Source organism: Eretmochelys imbricata, chromosome 18 (assembly GCF_965152235.1).
Source record: "Eretmochelys imbricata isolate rEreImb1 chromosome 18, rEreImb1.hap1, whole genome shotgun sequence".
NCBI lineage: Eukaryota > Metazoa > Chordata > Testudines > Cheloniidae > Eretmochelys > Eretmochelys imbricata.
The window spans coordinates 2,050,352-2,068,715 of NC_135589.1; the positions used below are offsets into that span (position 1 = coordinate 2,050,352).

General features: G+C 50.6%; 1 protein-coding gene across 1 annotated transcript in view; it reads right to left on the bottom strand.

Moving 5' to 3' along the window:
- Positions 1–17,582, bottom strand: part of LOC144277038 (tyrosine-protein kinase STYK1-like) — a 55,562-nt gene extending 37,980 nt beyond the window's left edge. Inside the window, exon 1 of the mRNA XM_077837564.1 lies at positions 17,558–17,582. Coding sequence (XP_077693690.1) covers positions 17,558–17,582 — 25 coding nt within the window. The remainder of the gene's footprint in view (positions 1–17,557) is intronic.
- Positions 17,583–18,364: the final 782 nt, after the last annotated feature.

Below are 18,364 nucleotides of genomic sequence, written 5' to 3' on the forward strand. Positions count from 1 at the left end.
TGACTGGGGAGAGACCAGGGCCTCCGAGTGGGATTCACAATGGCCAGCATGGTAGGCAGTGCCTGACCTAAATGGGAGGTGCCAAGCTGAGGGGTCTGTGCTAACTGCTGAGCCTTGTTCCTTTCCTGGAGCGACGCACCTTAAAGTCCAGGTTGCAGGAAGGCACCGACTGCCTCAGCTGAACCCTGTCTCGGCATTAGGCAGGGGAAAGGGAGCTCCCTCTGCCCATAGCTCTTAGTCCTGTGGTTAGGGCATATGCCTGGGACACGGGAAGCCCCTGTTCAAGTTCCCCCTCCAGCCGAGGAGGAGAGAAGATTTGAACGGGGAGCTGCCAGCTCTCAGAAGGGTGCTCTAACCACTGGGCTGCAGGTATTCTGCTGGGGGGCTCCCTCAGTCCCTCCTGGTAAGCTGGTCCCCTGGGGATAAATAATGGAAGAGGGACTGGAACAGGGGACTGGATCCAGGGGCTGCCAGTGGAGTGCTCCAGCCACCTGGCTGCAGAGCCCTTCTCATGCTTGCGTGCGCATGCTCTCACTCACTCTGGCAAAATGGTTCTGTCGTTATTTATCCTCAGGAGGGACTGAGGGAGCCCCACAGCCGAATACCTCATAGCTTGATGCCTGAAGTGGCAGATCCCTGTTCAGATTGCTTCTCCCCCGCAGGTGGCGGGGACTTGTTCCAGGGTTTGCCATGTCCCTGAGGAATACCCTAACCAGTGGGGTAAACGTTGTGTAGGAGGCCCTCCCCAGCCATTGTGTGAGCTCACCTATAGGAGCCCGATCCAGCAGGCTTACCCTGCAGGTGAGGTAGTTGGAGGCATGTCCATCTTCACTGGCTTCATAGAATCATAGAATCTCAGGGTGGGAAGGGACCTCAGGAGGTCATCTAGTCCCACCCCCTGCGCAAAGCAGGACCAATCCCCAACTTTTGCCCCAGATCCCTCAATGGCCCCCTCAGGGATTGAACTCACAACCTGGGGTTTAGCAGGCCAATGCTCAAACCACAGAGCTATCCCCCCCCGGGTGCTGGGGCTCAGCTGTCTGTGGGGCTGGGGCACGTGCCCAGAGGCAGAAACACAGGTGCCTAGAGAGCTCCTATTGCGAACGTTTTGGCGCTGAGTGATTTTTAGGCACCTACATGGTTTGGGTAAAGCTGGGCAAGGATCATGCAAATCCCCAGGAGGCCTGATTCTGGGACTTAGGGAACGTCTACACTGTGATAAAAGCCCTGCAGCACTCAGTCTCAGAACTGGGTCAGTGGGGTATAATATTGCAGTGTAGACATTTGGGCTGGGACTGGAGCCTGGGCTCTGAGACCCTCCCCCCTCACAGGGCCTCAGAACCTGGGTTCCAGCCAGAGCCTGAACATGGCGATTTTATAGTGAGCCTGAGTCAGCTGAGCCAGGCCAGCCGCAGCCACGCCGTGGGTCTTGTATTGCAGTGTAGACGTACTCTTAGGCACCTTAGTCCTTTTGTGAATCTAGCCTGAAGTTCCCTTCCTAAGAGTTAATGGATAGGATCGTTTTGAACCAAACTGATCTTTTATATCGGACACCTACCAATGAAACAATTCCTCTTAAGTGTGCACTGAAATGATTAACCGTGAACAAATTTGCAATAAAAGAGGCCTCAGGTTCCTCTTGAGAAACAGCAAGGCGACATAATTTCCTGATGAACAAAGCATGTATTTTATTGAGCTTTCTTCCAAAAAGAAAAGGTTTTCAACAAGGACTGTAAGTACAACTTGTGAAAAATGATTCATCTTGAACAAGGTTGGGTTGCAATCTGAAATGAACTGGGGTTGGTTTTATTGATAAAAATGTTATTGAATGTATATCTCCTGTGAGTCTGGAGAAATTACTCTGCATCCGTTTACAATGGAATGATTTATCTTCAAGGAGCTTGCAGTGAAATGAGCTTAGTGGGAATAAATGTCAAACTAGATATTGCTGAACGACTGTGGCAATGAGAAGAATAAGCACCAGCAATTCCTGACCAAAATCATGTTTGTTTTTTTCAGAGAGACTGCAGTACTCTCTGTGCCTTTGGGTTGCCAGCATGATTGATGTCACCTGGCGAGAGAACAGAGCTTCAGATGTACAATTGTCCTTGCTTCTCGCGGACAAAATAAAAACACACTTTGACTTTGAAACTTTGGGTGTCATCACTACTTACCTAGAAAATAAAATCTGTTTGTTCACCATAAGCTATGTGCTTGTATTGATGTCATGATCATAGTATTTAAAAAAACAAATCCTAGATGAAACCTTTGTTAGCTTTCACGTTATATTGCTAAGTTATTTCCTACCTTTCCCCGCCCCCAAAAGCTTTTAATAGCAAATAGGTTTTATGAACAGAAAAGGCAAAGGCCCCATGCAAGTCAGACAAAGCAGCCACTTTGCCCTCTCATACAGTACAGCTTTTCCCTGCTTCTATTGAGCTCCTTATTTACACCCAGTCTTCTTTTTCGATGTTCTGTCTCCTACCAAAACCCGTAGAACCATAGGCCTGGTCTACACTACGAGTTTATGTCGAATTTAGCAGCGTTAAATCCGAATTAACCCTGCACCCATCCACACAATGAAGCCATTTTTTCGACATAAAGGGCTCTTAAAACCGATTTCTGTACTCCTCCCCAAAGAGGGGATTAGCGCTGAAATCGACATCACTGTTTTGAATTACGGTTGGTGTGGACGCGATTAGAAGGTATTGGCCTCCGGTAGCTATCCCACAGTGCACCATTGTGACCGCTCTGGACAGCACTCTGAGCTCGGATGCACTGGCCTCGTGTACAGGAAAAGCCCCTGGAACTTTTGAATCTCATTTTCTGTTTGGCCAGGCGAGCTCATCAGCACAGGTGACCATGCAGAGCTCATTAGCGCAGAGCTCATCAGGACCGAACGGGCGGTACTGGGTCTGATCGCTGTATGGGGAGAGGAATCCGTGCTATCAGAACTACGTTCCAAAAGACAAAATGCCAAAACATTTCAAAAAATCTCCGAGGCCATGAGGGACAGAGGCTACAGCAGGGACACAACACAGTGCCGCGTGAAACTTAAGGAGCTCAGACAAACCAGAAAACCAGAGAATCAAACGGACGCTCCGGGACAGAGCCCCAGACATGCCACTTCTACGCTGAGCTACATGCAATGCTAGGGGGGGCCGCCACCACTACCCCACCCCTGTCCGTGGACTCCGAGAATGGGATACTATCTGCCATGGCTGAGGATTTTGCAGATGGGGAAGATGAGGAGGAAGAGGAGGAGCTTGGGGAGAGCACACAGCACACCGTTCTCTCCAACAGCCAGGATCTTTTTATCACCCTGACTGAAATACCCTCCTAACCCAAAAAAGCCGGAGAAGGGACCTCTGGTGAGAGTACCTTTTTAAATATAATACATGTTATAAAAGCAAGCATTTTTTAATGATTAAGTAGTCCTGAGGACTTGGGATGCATTCGTGGCCAGTGCTGCTACTGGAAAAGTCTGTTAACGTGTCTGGGGATGGAACGGAAATCCTCCAGGGACATCTCCATGAAGCTCTCCTGGAGGTACTCTAAAAGCCTTTGCAGAAGGTTTCTGGGGAGAGCAGCCTTATTCCGTCCTCTATGGTAGGACACTTTACCATGCCATGCTAGTAGTAAGTAATCTGGTATCATTGCATGACAAAGCCTGGCTGTGTATGGTCCTGGTGTTTGCTGGCATTCAAGCAACATCCGTTCTTTATCTCTCTGTGTTATCCTCAGGAGAGTAACATCGTTCATGGTAACCTGGTTGAAATAGGGGAATTTGATTAAGGGGACACTCAGAGGTGGCCGTTCCTACTGGGCTGTTCGCCTGTGGCTGAAAATAAATCCTCCCTGCAGTTAGCCACGCGGTGGGGGCGGGGGGGCCACTGGCGCTGAGCTGTTCGCGTTTGGCTAGCAGGGATCTTCCCTGATACCAGCCATGCGGTGGGGGGAGGGGTAAAGCAATCATCCCAGAGAATTGGACGGGGGGAGGGGGTTAGTTTGGTTTCTGCTGCTGCACTTTAACAGGAAAATCACAGCACCAAATGGCCAACTCAACGGGCTTTGCTTGGTATGGGAGAGGAGGGCGCTGCGGTTATGAAGGCTGCAGAAGCCGAAAGACTGTGGCTTACCATGGCCGCCTGCAAGCCGAATTCTGCTGCCCGGCCCTGCGAGTGTGATCTCCAACCCCAACGCCGCAGGCACTCACTATAAGATGCAAAATGCGACCTTGTACCAAAATCACACGTGCTCTGTGATGTGAATCGTGCTGTTCACCGTGAAAGAGTATAGCCATTGTTCTGTAAAATGTATCTTCTAAAATACTTCGCTCCCTTTTTTTCCTCCAGCAGCTGCAAATGTTTCAAGCCTCCCTCCTCCACCCCAGAGGCTATCTCAGATAAGGCGGTGAAAAAAACGCACCCGCGATGAAATGTTCTCTGAGCTCATGCAGTCGTCCGGCACTGTCAGAGCTCAGCAGAATGTGTGGAGGATCACAATAGCAGAGTACAGGACAGTGGCCGATGAACGTGAGGAGAGGTGGTGGCAGGAAGATCAGAGGAGGCAGGAGGCAACGCTGGGGATACTGCGGGATCAAATGGACACGCTCCGGCGTCTGGTGGAGGTTCATGAACGGCAGCAGGATCACAGACTGCTGCTGCAGCCCCTGCTTAACCGCCCTCCCTCCTCCCCAAGTTCCATCGCCTCCTCGCCCAGACGCCCAAGAACACGGGGTGGGAGGCTCCGGGCACCCAACCACTCCACCCCAGTGGACAGCCCAAACAACAGAAGGCTGTCATTCAGCAAGTTTTAAAGTGGCCTTTTCCTTCCCTCCTAGGCTCCACCCACACCCCACCCAGGCTACCTTGTGAGTTATCTCCCTATTTTTATAATCAATTAATAAAGAATACATGTTTTTTAAATGGTAGTGACTTTATTTCCTTTGCAAGCAAGCTGTGATCGAAGGCGGGAGGGCGGGTGGCTTACAGGGAATTAGAATCAACCAAGGGGGCGGGTTTTCATCAAGGAGAAACAAACAGAAGTGTCACACAGTACCCTGGCCAGTCATGAAACTGGTTTTCAAAGCTTCTCTGATGCGCAGCGCACCCTGCTGTGCTCTTCTAACTGCCCTGGTATCTGGCTGCGCGTATTCAGCGGCCAGGCGATTTGCATCAACCTCCCACCCCACCATATACGTCTCCCCCTTACTCTCACAGAGACTGTGGAGCACACAACAAGCAGCAGTAACAATGGGAATATTGGTTTCACTGAGGTCTGAGCGAGTCAGTAAACTGCGCCAGCGACCCTTTAAACATCCAAATGCACATTCTACCACCATTCTGCACTTGCTCAGCCTGTAGTTGAACAGCTCCTGACTACTGTCCAGGCTGCCTGTGTACGGCTTCATGAGCCGTGGCATTAAGGGGTAGGCTGGATCCCCAAGGATAACTATAGGCATTTCAACATCCCCAATGGTTATTTTCTGGTCTGGGAAGTAAGTCCCTTCCTGCAGCTGTTCAAACAGACCAGAGTTCCTGAAGACGCGAGTGTCATGAACCTTTCCCAGCCATCCCACGTTGATGTTGGTGAAACATCCCTTGTGATCCACCAGTGCTTGCAGCACTATTGAAAAGTACCCCTTGCAGTTTATGTACTGGCTGCCCTGGTGGTCCGGTCCTAAGGTAGGGATATGCGTTCCGTCTATAGCCCCACCACAGTTAGGGAATCCCATTGCAGCAAAGCCATCCACTATGACCTGCACATTTCCCAGAGTCACTACCCTTGATAGCAGCAGCTCAGTGATTGCGTTGGCTACTTGCATCACAGCAACCCCCACAGTATATTTGCCCACTCCAAATTGATTCCCGACTGACCGGTAGCTGTCTGGCATTGCAAGCTTCCACAAGGCTATTGCCACTCACTTGTGAACTGTGAGAGCTGCTCTCATCTTTGTATTCTGGCGCTTTAGGGCAGGGGAAAGCAAGTCACAAGGTTCCATGAAAGTGCCCTTACGCATGCAAAAGTTTTGGAGCCACTGGGAATCACCCCAGACCTGCAACACATCCCACCACTCTGTGCTTGTTTCCCGGGCCCAAAATCAGCGTTCCACCGCATGAGCCTGCCCCATTAACACCATGATCTCCAAATTGCGGGGGAACACGGTTTTAGAGAAAAGTGTGTTCATGTCCTCATCACCGCGCTGCCATCGCCTCCTCGCCTGGTTTTACAGGTGCTGGTTCTGCATAAGCTGCACGATAATGCGTGAGGTGTTTACAATGGTCATAACTGCTGCGGTGAGCTGAACGGACTCCATGCTTGCTGTGCTATGGCGTCTGCTCGGGCAATCCAGGGAAAAGGGCGTGAAATGATTGTCTGCCGTTGCTCTGGAGGAGGGAGGGGCGACTGACAATATGGCTTACAGGGTTGGCTTACAGGGAATTAAAATCAACAAAGGGGGTGGCTTTGCAAGAAACAGAATGGCCCCCTCAAGGATAGAACTCAAAACCTCAAGGATAGAACTCAAAACTGAGTTTAGCGGGCCGTTGATTTCACGGAGGGAGGGAGAAGAAAATGAGTACAAAACAAATCTGGTCTATTTCTTGTTTTGATCCACTTCATCTATCTTTATACATCTTGCTGGCAGCAGACTGTGCAGTACGACTGCTAGCCATTGTTATCTCCTGGGTGCTCAGCAGAAGATGGTGCAGTATGACTCCTGGCCATCATCTTCTGCTGGCTGCAGATTAAAAGACAGTGCACTGCCGGTAGGACTGAATTGCCATGAGACGAAACTTAAAAGGGAAATGACTTGGCTGATTCACTCCCATGTTTGCCCAGGCGCCCCTGACTTCATTGAGGTTGGTTAAAAGAGCACCCTGGATTACGTCGATGACGGCTACCAGTCACACTGCACTGTCTGCTGCCAAAAGGCAATAAACTGTTGCTGTGTAGCAATGCAGTACTGCGTTCCCAGCACCCAAGAGACATACGGTGACGATGAGCTGAGCGGGCTTTATGCTTGCCGTGGTATGGTGTCTGCATGGGTAACCCGCGAAACGATTGTCTGTTGTTGCTTTCACGGAGGGAGGGAGGGAGGGAAGGGGGGGCCTGACGATATGTACCCAGAACTACCCGCGACAATGCTTTAGACCCATCAGGCACTGGGATTTCTACCCAGAATTCAAATGGGCGGCGGAGACTGCGGGAACTGTGGGATAGCTACCCACTGTGCAACGCTGCGGAAGTCGATGGTTGCCTCAGTACTGTGGACACACTCCGCCGACTACATTAACTTAGAGCATTTGTGTGGGGACACACACAATCAACTGTATAAAAACGCTTTCTATAAAACCGACTTCTATAAATTTGACCTAATTTCATAGTGTAGACAAGGCCATAGAATATCAGGGCTGGAAGGGACCTCAGGAGATCATCTAGTCCAACTCCCTGCTCAAAGCAGGACCAATCCCCAATTTTTGCCCCAGATCCCTAAATGGGCCCCTCAAGGATTGAACTCACAACCCTGTTTTTAGCAGGCCAATGCTCAAACCACTGAACCAGCCAAAACTAAAACCAAAGTGCGAGTGTTGGTTTTGGGGAGGGCTAGCTAAGCTGAGCCATAGAACCTGGGGAGAAAAGTCACCTGGCGAGCACAAGAAAGACTTCATCAAATGGTCCAGAACTGTGAGACTTCTCATCAGAAAGTAATGGCAACAGACCATGCCCCACTCTGGGGGCGGGGGCAGGAGAGAGACAATATTGTGTTATGCAGCAATCTCCCTGCCATGGATGGGTGGGGCTCATTACAGGAATAAGTGGGTTAATTCCCTGGCCTGTGTTAAGCAGATGGTCAGACTAGATGAGTTAATGGTCCCTTCTGGCCTTAAGCGCTCTGACTCAGGCATGGACATTAGTGACAAACGGGCCCAGGGGCTGAACCCCCGAGTCCCCAGGCAGCCATCTCCATGGCAGATCTTACGTGCCTTGGGGAATGAATACTTGATGGGTCTGACTCTGTTACACCTTGCCCAGACCTATGTAGCTTGTCATGCCAATTACGTCTGGTTGGGTTGAACGGGGACATAGAGCTGGCTGGGAATTTTTCAGCAAAATGTGTTTTCATTGAAACCTAAACGTTTTACCGAAACCCCAAGGTTTTGCTGTCACGTCTGTTGGGAAGGTTCCTTAGGTACAGGATGGGATTTCTGATCAAAATGAGAGAGAGAGAGAGAAAGAGAGAGCACACCAGGTTCAAGTCCTTTCTCTACCTGCTTCAAAGCAGGGACCTGAACCTCACTTTCTCACAAGAGCCCTAACTGCTGTGGGATTGGCTGTTCTGGATGGGGGCTCTCTCTCCCAGGTGATTTACAGGAACGCTTTGGAAGGTCTTGCTTTTTTTCTGATGGGGAACAAAAATAAAGTTTGGAACCTCAACATTGTTTGCAAAATGGAAACTTGTTTTCCAACTAGCACGACGGAGTGATGTGTTGTCTTGCTGTGGGACCCCGAGGGCCATTTTACTGGGACTGCAGCATTGATGTCCCTAGTTGATGCCACTCACGAATACAGATCTCCATTAGTGTAGTCATTTTTCAGTGACATTGATGATCTGTGCTGTGTGAACGCCAAGGAACAGGTCATGGCCAAGGGTCCTGTTAGCCAGGTGCTGCAGACACTGAAGTCAAAGCGGTTCCTGCCCCAAGGAGCTGATCATCCACATGTAAGAAAAATAAAGGAGGACTTGTGGCACCTTAGAGACTAACCAATTTATTTGCGCATAAGCTTTCGTGAGCTACAGCTCACTTCATCGGATGCATCCGATGAAGTGAGCTGTAGCTCATGAAAGCCTATGCTCAAATAAATTGGTTAGTCTCTAAGGTGCCACAAGTCCTCCTTTTCTTTTTGCGAATACAGACTAACACGGCTGCTACTCTGAAACATGTAAGAGAAGAGTGTCTGAAACTGAAGTTTCAAAAATGGGAGGGGCAGCAAAGTAGAACTGGCACATGTGCTCTTCCTGTTTGTCTGCCTGGAGCTCCTGGGAGGATCGCACAGACAGGGAGAGCACAGGATGCAAGGGAGCCTAGGCTTGTCTCTGGAATGAGATGGTAAATGGGATTGGCACCATCTGGCTTCCAGTCAATGGGAGGGTTGAGGAGGCAGCTGGAGTTCCCCAGCTCATGGCAAGACAGTGGGTGGGAGGGTGGTTTCTGGAGCACATGGTATGATCTCAGGCCACTAATGAGAGCATTTCTGGGGAGCGGGTTGAGTTTCTGGCTTTATGCTGGTTTGGTGGGCACAGGCCAGTTGATGGCAGATAGTGATGGCCTTGTGGCCTATGAGAAATGAAGATGAGGTGGAGGGGGGCATTGATCTGAAGATGGGTTGAGGACCACAGTAAAGGAGGGTGAGCCCTGGGGAACAAGGCAGCCCCTTTCAGGTTTCCTTTTAGCATTGTGCATGGGAGGATATTGTTGGGTTGTCTGTGTGAGCAGGGGCCTGAATTTGAAGAGCCAGGGGGTCCCCTCCAGCCCTAGGTCTTTGCTGCCTTTCCAGGACTGATGTCCTCTGAAGGGAACACGTGATTTTTGTGTCTTGTTTATCACTGGCACAGCCCTGACAGGCCTCCACCCTTTATCTCCTCGTCAGTGATATGTCCATCTGGCCCCTGGTTCCTCAGGGGGAAACCACCCAGGCAGCCAAACCAAGGGGCTCCATTACTGTAGCTGTGCCGAATAGGAGACACTGACCCATACCCGTGCATGGGAGCATGTTGGGAAGCCAAGAATGCCCAGCCCCCTTCCTCCCCAGCCCCTGCTCAGCTTTGGCCGGTGAGTCAGGCGCAATAAAGGCCCATCTGCGGGGGGGAGGGAAAGCTGCATCAGTTGAACTTTAGGTGTGACTTTACGAGGGTTTAACTGCACTGGTGCAAACCCCCATGTGGACATGCTGAATTTGGTTTAAAGCGAGGCTTATTTTGGTTTAGTTTACGTCGATGAAGGAGCAGGGTTAAGCTAAAGGGCTACAAGCTGCTCTCAACTAGAGCGGATTGGAAAACTTCCCACACCACGTTCCCTTGTGAATACAGACAGGGCTCTGGAAATGGGCTGGTCTGGACACAGGCTTTGTCACGAAGGTTTCCCACAGCCAGATTCTGGAAGCGGGAAGGAGAGAGAGAGAGCGAGAGAGAGAGAGAGAGAGGCCCCCAGCTGCATCCCAAGGGCTCAGGCCCTCCCCAGGGTGTGGAAGTCATAGTTCAAGCCCCTCCTCTGCTAGATTCAGAGTAGCAACTTGACCTGGGTGTGACGAGCTCCCTGGGGTATAGCCTGGGACTGTGGGACTGCTGTGCCCCCTGAACTCTCTTCAGCCTGGGCTGTGTCTCACAATGCCTCACTAGGGACCAGCAGCAACCCCTCCAGGCGCTATCATCACTCAACACAACCGCATGTGGAGCCCCACAGCCAGCTCGATTGCACGGATGCTCCCAGAGCCACTCACGAATCACGCAGAGAAAGGCCCTAGAGCCAAATCCCCCCAGCTCCCAGCACTGTACCTCAGGAATATACCATCTTGCACTGCTCAAGATGAGCAATGCAGATTTATTAATTGGTGCACCACTTCATCAATGGAAAGTGGACATACACCAGCCTTTGTAAACCTGAGCAGATTTGCCACACACTTCATACAAATTCACTGGTAAAGATCAACAGTAAAACAGATTTATTGACTACAAAAGATAGATTTTAAGTGATATTAAGTGATTGGTAACTAACTGACTTTTTGCCTAAGGAAATAAAATACAAGCACACAGTCTAAATTCTGAACCCTATTAGACATGGCAACATCTAGATTAAGCAGTTTTTCTCACCAGACTGGATATTGCAGTCCTTAATATACAGTCCCTTAAATCTGGGCCAGTCCCCTCAGTTACAGTCTTCAATCTTCTTCTGAGTGTCTTTGTTGCTTGCAGCATAGGTGGGAGCAGGAGAAAGGCCCAGCACGTGGCCACTGTGTCTGGTTTATACCCTCAGTCCATGTGCTTGTAGAACACAAGTCCAGGCATGTCTGGGGCATTGCTGAGTGTCCAGGAAAGGTTGAGCAATTCCCCTGGTGTGACCTCATGCCGGTGAGTCACTGAATTGTAGCTCCCTTGCTGGACAATGGCTGTTGATGGGTTGTTTGTTTGACACCCCGCCTGGGCGTTGGTTACTTTCCTTGCTGTTACCCCTGGGGATCTAAAAGCTGGCTGATTCCCCAACTTACAGCATGTTTTAGTGACCACCATACAGCACAATTCTCATAACTTCATATGCATTAATGATAGAATCATAGAACTGGAAAGGATCTCGAGAGGTCATCCTATCCAGTCCCCTGCACTCAAGGCAGGACTAAGTATTATCTAGACCAGTGCTACTCAAAGTGGTGGTCCGCGGACCGATGCTGGTCCGCGAGCCATCGGCTGCCGGTCTGTGCGCACATTGGGGGAAAAAATTGCCGGTCCCCCACATGAGATAGCTTGAGTAGCACTGAGCTCGACCATCCCTGACAGGTGTTTGTCCAACCTGCTCTTAAAAATCCCCAATGATGGAGATTCCACAACCTCCCTCAGCAATTTATTCCAGTGCTTAACCACTCTTGACAGTTAGAAAGTTTTTCCTAATGTCCAACCTAAACCTCCCTTGCTGCAATTTAAGCCCATTGCTTCTTGTCCTATCCTCAGAGGTTAAGAAGAACAATTTTTCTCCCTCCTCCTTGTAACAACCTTTTACATACTTGAAAACTGTTATCATGTCCCCTCTCAGTCTTCTCTTCTCCAGGCTAAACAAACCCAATTTTTTCAATCTTCCCTCATCGGTCATGTTTTCTAGAACTTTAATAATTTTTGTTGCTCTTCTCTGGACTTTCTCCAATTTGTCCACATCTTTCCTGAAATGTGGTGCCCAGAACTGGACAAAATACTCCAGATGAGGCCTCGTCAGCATGGAGTAGAGTGGAAAAATTACTTCTTGTGTCTTGCTTACAACACTCCTGCTAATACATACAATACTCCTGCTATACATATATGGATAGAGAAATGACTTTCAGCAGTTCATAACCTTTCCCCGATACCTTACAAGGCATGTTTTATATGTAAAATCACGATTATATAAAATGAGGACTATGGGGGTTCCAGGATGCTCCCCCAAGATATAGAATGTCACACTGGGTCTCTAGTATCCTAGGTGAGTGTCCTGGGCATGGAGGTGTGCCCTGGCCTTGGAGGGTTGTCCTGACCACCAGGCTGGGGAGGGTGCCCTGGCCTTGGCGGTTGTCCTGACCACCGGGCGGCCAGGAGGATCAGGTTGGGGAGGAGTGTCCTGCTTTTCAGGAAAAATGTCAAGCCAGTGGGATTTGATCTGATGTGGAATTACACCAGAGTTTGAAACCTCCAATGTTTTCCTGCAGTGGAATTGTTGTTTTCCAGCAAGCCCCAAGCCCCACCCTGCCTGAAATCCCTGTGCCCAGGGGCCTGCGTGGGGCTGCCCCAGTGGGTGTCCAAACTGCAGCTTTCTCATGCGGATGAGCCCGGAGCGTCTGAGCAAAGCTGCCTCCTCGCACCACAGGCCAGTAGCAGTTCCACAGCAGCTCAGGCCAGATGCCCTAAGTCAGGGCTGTGTCTGGCGTGTCCTGCCCCACTGACCCTGGTGCTGGCAGAAGAAGCCAAGGAGGGGGTGAATTGGAGGGAGCTCAGACATGCCTGCAGGGTGGGCAAAAGGGGAGCGATGCCCAGGGATTAATGGGGAGGAAATACAGGGAGTGACACTCACCCCTCAGCAGAGGGCCCAGCCCTGGGCCATGGTGCTGTTTAACCACTGATGGCCCTGTGCTGCCTGGGGCAGTTTTGCCCTGGGTGGGGAGGGGCTCACTGGAAGCATGGGGTAGAGTTGCTGCTGGTGAATACCAGCCACACCTGTGCGTGCCAGAGCCCTATGCCCTGGCTGGCTATCAGCAGTGCTGGCGTGGGGAGGCCTGTGCACCATGCTGCCCTGTTTGCTTTATAAACAGATGATAATGGTGCTGCTCTCACTGCCAGGAGGGGAATGGGGGGCCCAGGCAGCATCGTTTAATCACCAGTACATTATTTTCCTGGGGGGGATCCACATTTCTGCAGGGGCAGCTGGTGTGAAGGGGGCACAGATACATTTCAGTGCCATCCCCATGAGCTTGCCAGCAGCATGTCCTGGCCTGGAACACCCTGAGCTGGCAGCCAAGGTGCCCATCAGCCTCGCGGGTGCTCTTCCCTGGGCCCTGTGGAGTGCCCTCCAGTGGTGATGGAATTATTCACCAATTTCTCAAGCCCCCTGCACTCCCTTCCCTGCTTCTGCCACTCCCTGGCCAAGGCACCTGGAAGATGTGGGATTCTTCTGGCATTTGGTGACTGTTGGGTGAGGTGTGTAAGGTGGCCATGGCAGGGTGCTCAGCCTCGTTTCCAGTGTCCTAATGTCCACAGTGCAGCTGGCCCCCTTTCTCCCTCCCTGGGCACAGACCCAAAGACTGAGCTCCCCCTGTTGCCCCAGCTGCTTGCCTTCCTGATGCCCAACCATGTCAGGTCTCACTGGGTGCGAGACTCACTCCTCAGCCTGCTATCTCACTCCCACTCTCATTCCTAAATTCAGCTCACTCATTTGCAGTGAATCACAGAATCATAGAATATCAGGGTTGGAAAGGACCTCAGGAGGTCATCTAGTCCAACCCCCTGCTCAAAGCAGGACCAATCCCCAACTAAATCATCCCAGCCACGGCTTTGTCAAGTCTGACCTTAAAAACTCACCAATGCCAAATAGAGGGGAACGATCACGTCACTCGATCTCCTGGCAATGCTCCTACTTACACAGCCCAAAATGCCATTGGCCTTCTTGGCCACAAGGCCACACTGTTGACTCATATCCAGCTTCTCGTCCACTGTAACCCCTAGCTCCTTTTCTGCAGAACTGCTGCCTAGCCATTCGGTCCCTAGTCTGTAGCGATACATGGGATTCTTCCGTCCTAAAGGCAGGACTCTGCACTTGTCCTTGTTGAACCTCATCAGATTTCTTTTGGCCCGATCCTCTAATTTGTCTAGGGCCCTCTGTATCCTATCCCTACCCTCCAGCATATCTACCTCTCCTCCCAGTTTAGTGTCATCTGCAAACTTGCTGAGAGTGCAATCCACACCATCCTCCAGATCATTCATGAAGATATTGAAGAAAACCGGTCCCAGAACCGACCCTTGGGGCACTCCACTTGATACCGCCTGCCAGCTAGACATGGAGCCATTGATCTCTACCTGATGAGCCTGACAATCTAGCCAGCTTTCTATCCACCTTATCGTCCATTCATCCAGCCCATACTTCTTTAACTTGCTGGCAAGAATACGGTGGGAGACCGTGTCAAAAGCTTTGCTAAAGTCAAGGAACAACACGTCCACTGCTTTCCCCTCATCCACAGATCCAGTAATCTCGTCATAGAAGGCAGTTAGATTAGTCAGGCATGACTTGCCCTTGGTGAATCCATGCTGGCTGTTCCTGATCACTTTCCTCTCCTCTAAGTGCTTCAGAATTGATTCCTTGAACACCTGCTCCATGATTTTTCCAGGGACTGAGGTGAGGCTGACTGGCCTGTAGTTCCCAGGATCCTCCTTCTTCCCTTTTTTAAAGATGGGCACTACATTAGCCTTTTTCCCGTCATGTGGGGCCTCCCCCGATCGCCATGAGTTTTCAAAGATAATGGCCAATGGCTCTGCAATCACATCTGCCAACTCCTTTAGCACTCTCAGATGCAGCGCATCCGGTCCCATGGACTTGCGCTCGTCCAGCTTTTCTAAATAGTCCCGAACCACTTCTTTCTCCACAGAGGGCTGGTCACCTCCTCCCCATGCTGTGTTGCCCAGTGCAGTAGTCTGGGAGCTAACCTTGTTCGTGAAGACAGAGGCAAAAAAAGCATTGAGTACATTAGCTTTTTCCACATCCTCTGTCACTAGGTTGCCTCCCTCATTCTGTCAGGGGCCCACACTTTCCTTGACTTTCTTCTTGTTGCTAACATACCTGAAGAAACCCTTCTTGTTACTCTTAACATCTCTTGCTAGCTGCAACTCCAGGTGTGATTTGGCCTTCCTGATTTCACTCCTGCATGCCTGAGAAATATTTTTATACTCTTCCCTGGTCATTTGTCCAAACTTCCACTTCTTGTAAGCTTCTTTTTTGTGTTTAAGATCAGCAAGGATTTCACTGTGAAGCCAAGCTGGTCGCCTGCCATATTTACTATTCTTTCTACACATCGGGATGGTTTGTCCCTGTAACCTCAATAAGGATTCTTTACAATACAGCCAGCTCTCCTGCACTCCTTTCCCCCTCATGTTATTCTCCCAGGGGATCCTGCCCCTCAGTTCCCTGAGGTTGTCAAAGTCTGCTTTCCTGAAGTCCAGGGTCCATAAAGCTTTACATTATTTGTGCTCTGGTGCTGCAAGAGCCAAACAGTGTTTGTAGGTTTGGACACAAACCAGGGTGCACGGAAGTGGGAAGAGCCAGGGGCATCGGTGCTGCTAACCGGACATTCTTCTGTGTCGCCAGGGCTGCCTGGGAGATGCTCCGCTCCCTTGGAACTGTTCTAGATGGCAGCGTTTGTGACCTTTGAGATTAGGGGGAATGGCACTTTTAAACAGGTTGAGCAGTTTGCTGGCAGATTCCAGCACAGGTTCAATCTCTCCCCACCTGAGATAGAGAAGCTGCAAGAGGAGTTTGTTGATTACCAGTTGCAGCAGCAATCAGCTAGCCCTCCGTGTGTATGGGATGAGGCAGCTGTGACGGTGCTGACTGTGGGAGCCAGCTGAGGTCACTCAATCAGGGTGAACTGCAGACAGAGCGGGGCAGACAAACCCCACACGCTGGTGGCTATTCCAGTACTGAGATTTGCCCAGCTAGCCCAAACCAGCTTCTGTAGCACCTCCCTGGGTACTCAGATGTCCAAATAATGCAGTTCCCTTAAAGTGCCCAGTCTCCGGCCTCCCTCCAGACACACACGTCAAACATAGGATGATAAATTCTGAAAATCTTATTTCATGATAGAAAAGAAAAGGTTCTCCTGACCCCAAAGGACCAAGCCCCAGACCCAGGTCAAATGATAACTCAGATCTTACCCCAAATATACGCTTATGGCCAATTCTTGTTATCTAAGATAAAATTTATTAAAAAAGAAAAGAGAGAGAGTTGGTTAAAAGATCAATATACAGACAGACTTGAATTCAATTCTTGAGGTTCAGAAACAGAGCAGAGCTGAGCTTGTAGTTGCCAAAAGTCCTTTCAGAAATAGTCCACAGGTTATAGTCCAATGTCCATATTCAGGGTGACTTTAGTCAGTGACTGGGGATCTCAATCCTTATGGCTTAAGGTTTCCCCCTCTTGAAACCCAAAGCAGATCTGAGATGAAGAAGGATCGTGTCCCAAAGTTTTATACATTTCCTGCAGCCTCTTGGCCTGAGAAAACAATAGGCTTAACTTTCCTTCTTCCAGACATCATGGCAATTAGCACAGGAAAATTTATCCATTAAACAGTTCAGATATAGGAAGGGGTGGCAAGTTTGTAGAAATTTTGGTGGTGCCCAGAACCTGCCCCCGCCCCCAAACTCCACCCCCCATCTGCCTAAGGCTCTGGGAGGGAGTTTGGGTGGGGGGAGGAGGTCTGGGGTGCAGGCCCTGGGCTGGGGATTAGGGTGCAGGAGGGGTGCAGGTGCAGGCTCTGGGAGGGAATTTGGGTGGGGGAGGGGGTCTGGGATACAGGCTCTGGGATGGAGTTTGGGTGCTGGGGCAGGGGGTGGGGGTGTAGGAGGGGTGAGGGGAGCAGGCTCTGGGAGGGAGTTTGGGGGCAGGAGGGGGTGTGTGGGAAGGGGGAGGGGGTGCAGGCTCTGGGAGGGAGTTTGGGGATAGGAGGGGGTGCAGGGGTGAGGGCTGTGGGGCTGAGGACGAGAGGTTTGGGGTGTGGGAAGAGGCTCAGAGCTGGAACAGAGGATTAGGGTGCGGGGGGATGAGGGCTCTGGCTGGGGCTGGGGCTGAGGGGGTTGGGGCGTTGGAGAGGCTCAGGGCTAGGGCGGAAGGGCAGGGTAAGGGCAGCCTGCCCCGCCATTAGTGAAAGGGGGGCACTAAGATGCTGCAGCAGCAGTTGATGCGGGGAGCCAGCAGAGCAGAGTCAGGGTGAGCTGCAGGCTCGGGGCCGGGGGAGGTGAGCGGGGCAGCAAGTGGGGGCCGGGGGACACTCAGGGGAGGTGCAGGGGTGGGGCGGCAGGGCTGGGGGAGAGACCCGGCCCCAAACATTGTGGAGCCGGGCACCCGGGCACTGAATATTGCTGGAGCCCGGGCACCACGAGCTGCCCCTGGATACAGGGTATCACAACCTTCAAAGAGCCAGAGACGTAAACCTGTGTCACTCGAGTCTATGTTAATATCCCTTTTTGATCTTTGAATCAAAGCTACGGCCATAGACAAGACGTGTGTGCTGACGTCACAAGACCTGAGCACACAGCTCCCCGTCTGTCACTCACCATGCCGGCTGCTCTCCTTGTCCATCTCTCCTAACCCGTCTCTGCAGTCCGGCCCTGGGTCAGGGCAGTCGGGGAGCTCATTAACCCTTTCTGGCCCTGTCACCTGTCAATGAGATGCTGGTTTACCTTCATGACGTCACAGCAGCACTACTGAGAGCCAACGCTGCTGTGCAGTGCAGGATGGCCACGGTGTGGGCATGTCTGAGCAATGTCAAAAGCCCTCATGGTCGTCTCAAGTTCCCATTCCTGTCCAGGGGTGCCAGGCTTGTCTTAGCGTTACCCCTCTCCAATGCAGGAGAAGAGTGTTCTGTCTTGTTCGAGAGACACCTTTCAGCCCAGCCCTGGACGAAGCGGGACACTGTGCTCTATTATGCAAGTGAAGCTGGCAAATCCTGAGCCACGTTTCAAGTTTGAGCCACCAAAGGAAGTTATAAAACCAGCAAAGGAGGCCACATGGCGATACAACAAAGCACATGAATAAAATGTGAAACCAAGTTAGCTATTACAAGAAATGTGGAATCTGAATCCTTTATCTATGGTTTGTTAGCTTCAAATTAATTCAATTCAGTGTAATTACTTTACTTTTACATTCATTTAATGTATTGTTTGGCTATGTTTTATTTTAATTATTTAATTTTAATTAATTTTGCAGTTATTTATTTTGGAATCTCATATTTTAGTTTGCTGCAAATGTGATATGAGTAAGGCTACGGTTTAGTCACGGGTATTTTTAGTAAAAGTCATGGACAGGTCAGGGGCAGTAAACAAAAATTCATGGCCCAGGACCTGTCCATGACTTTTACTATA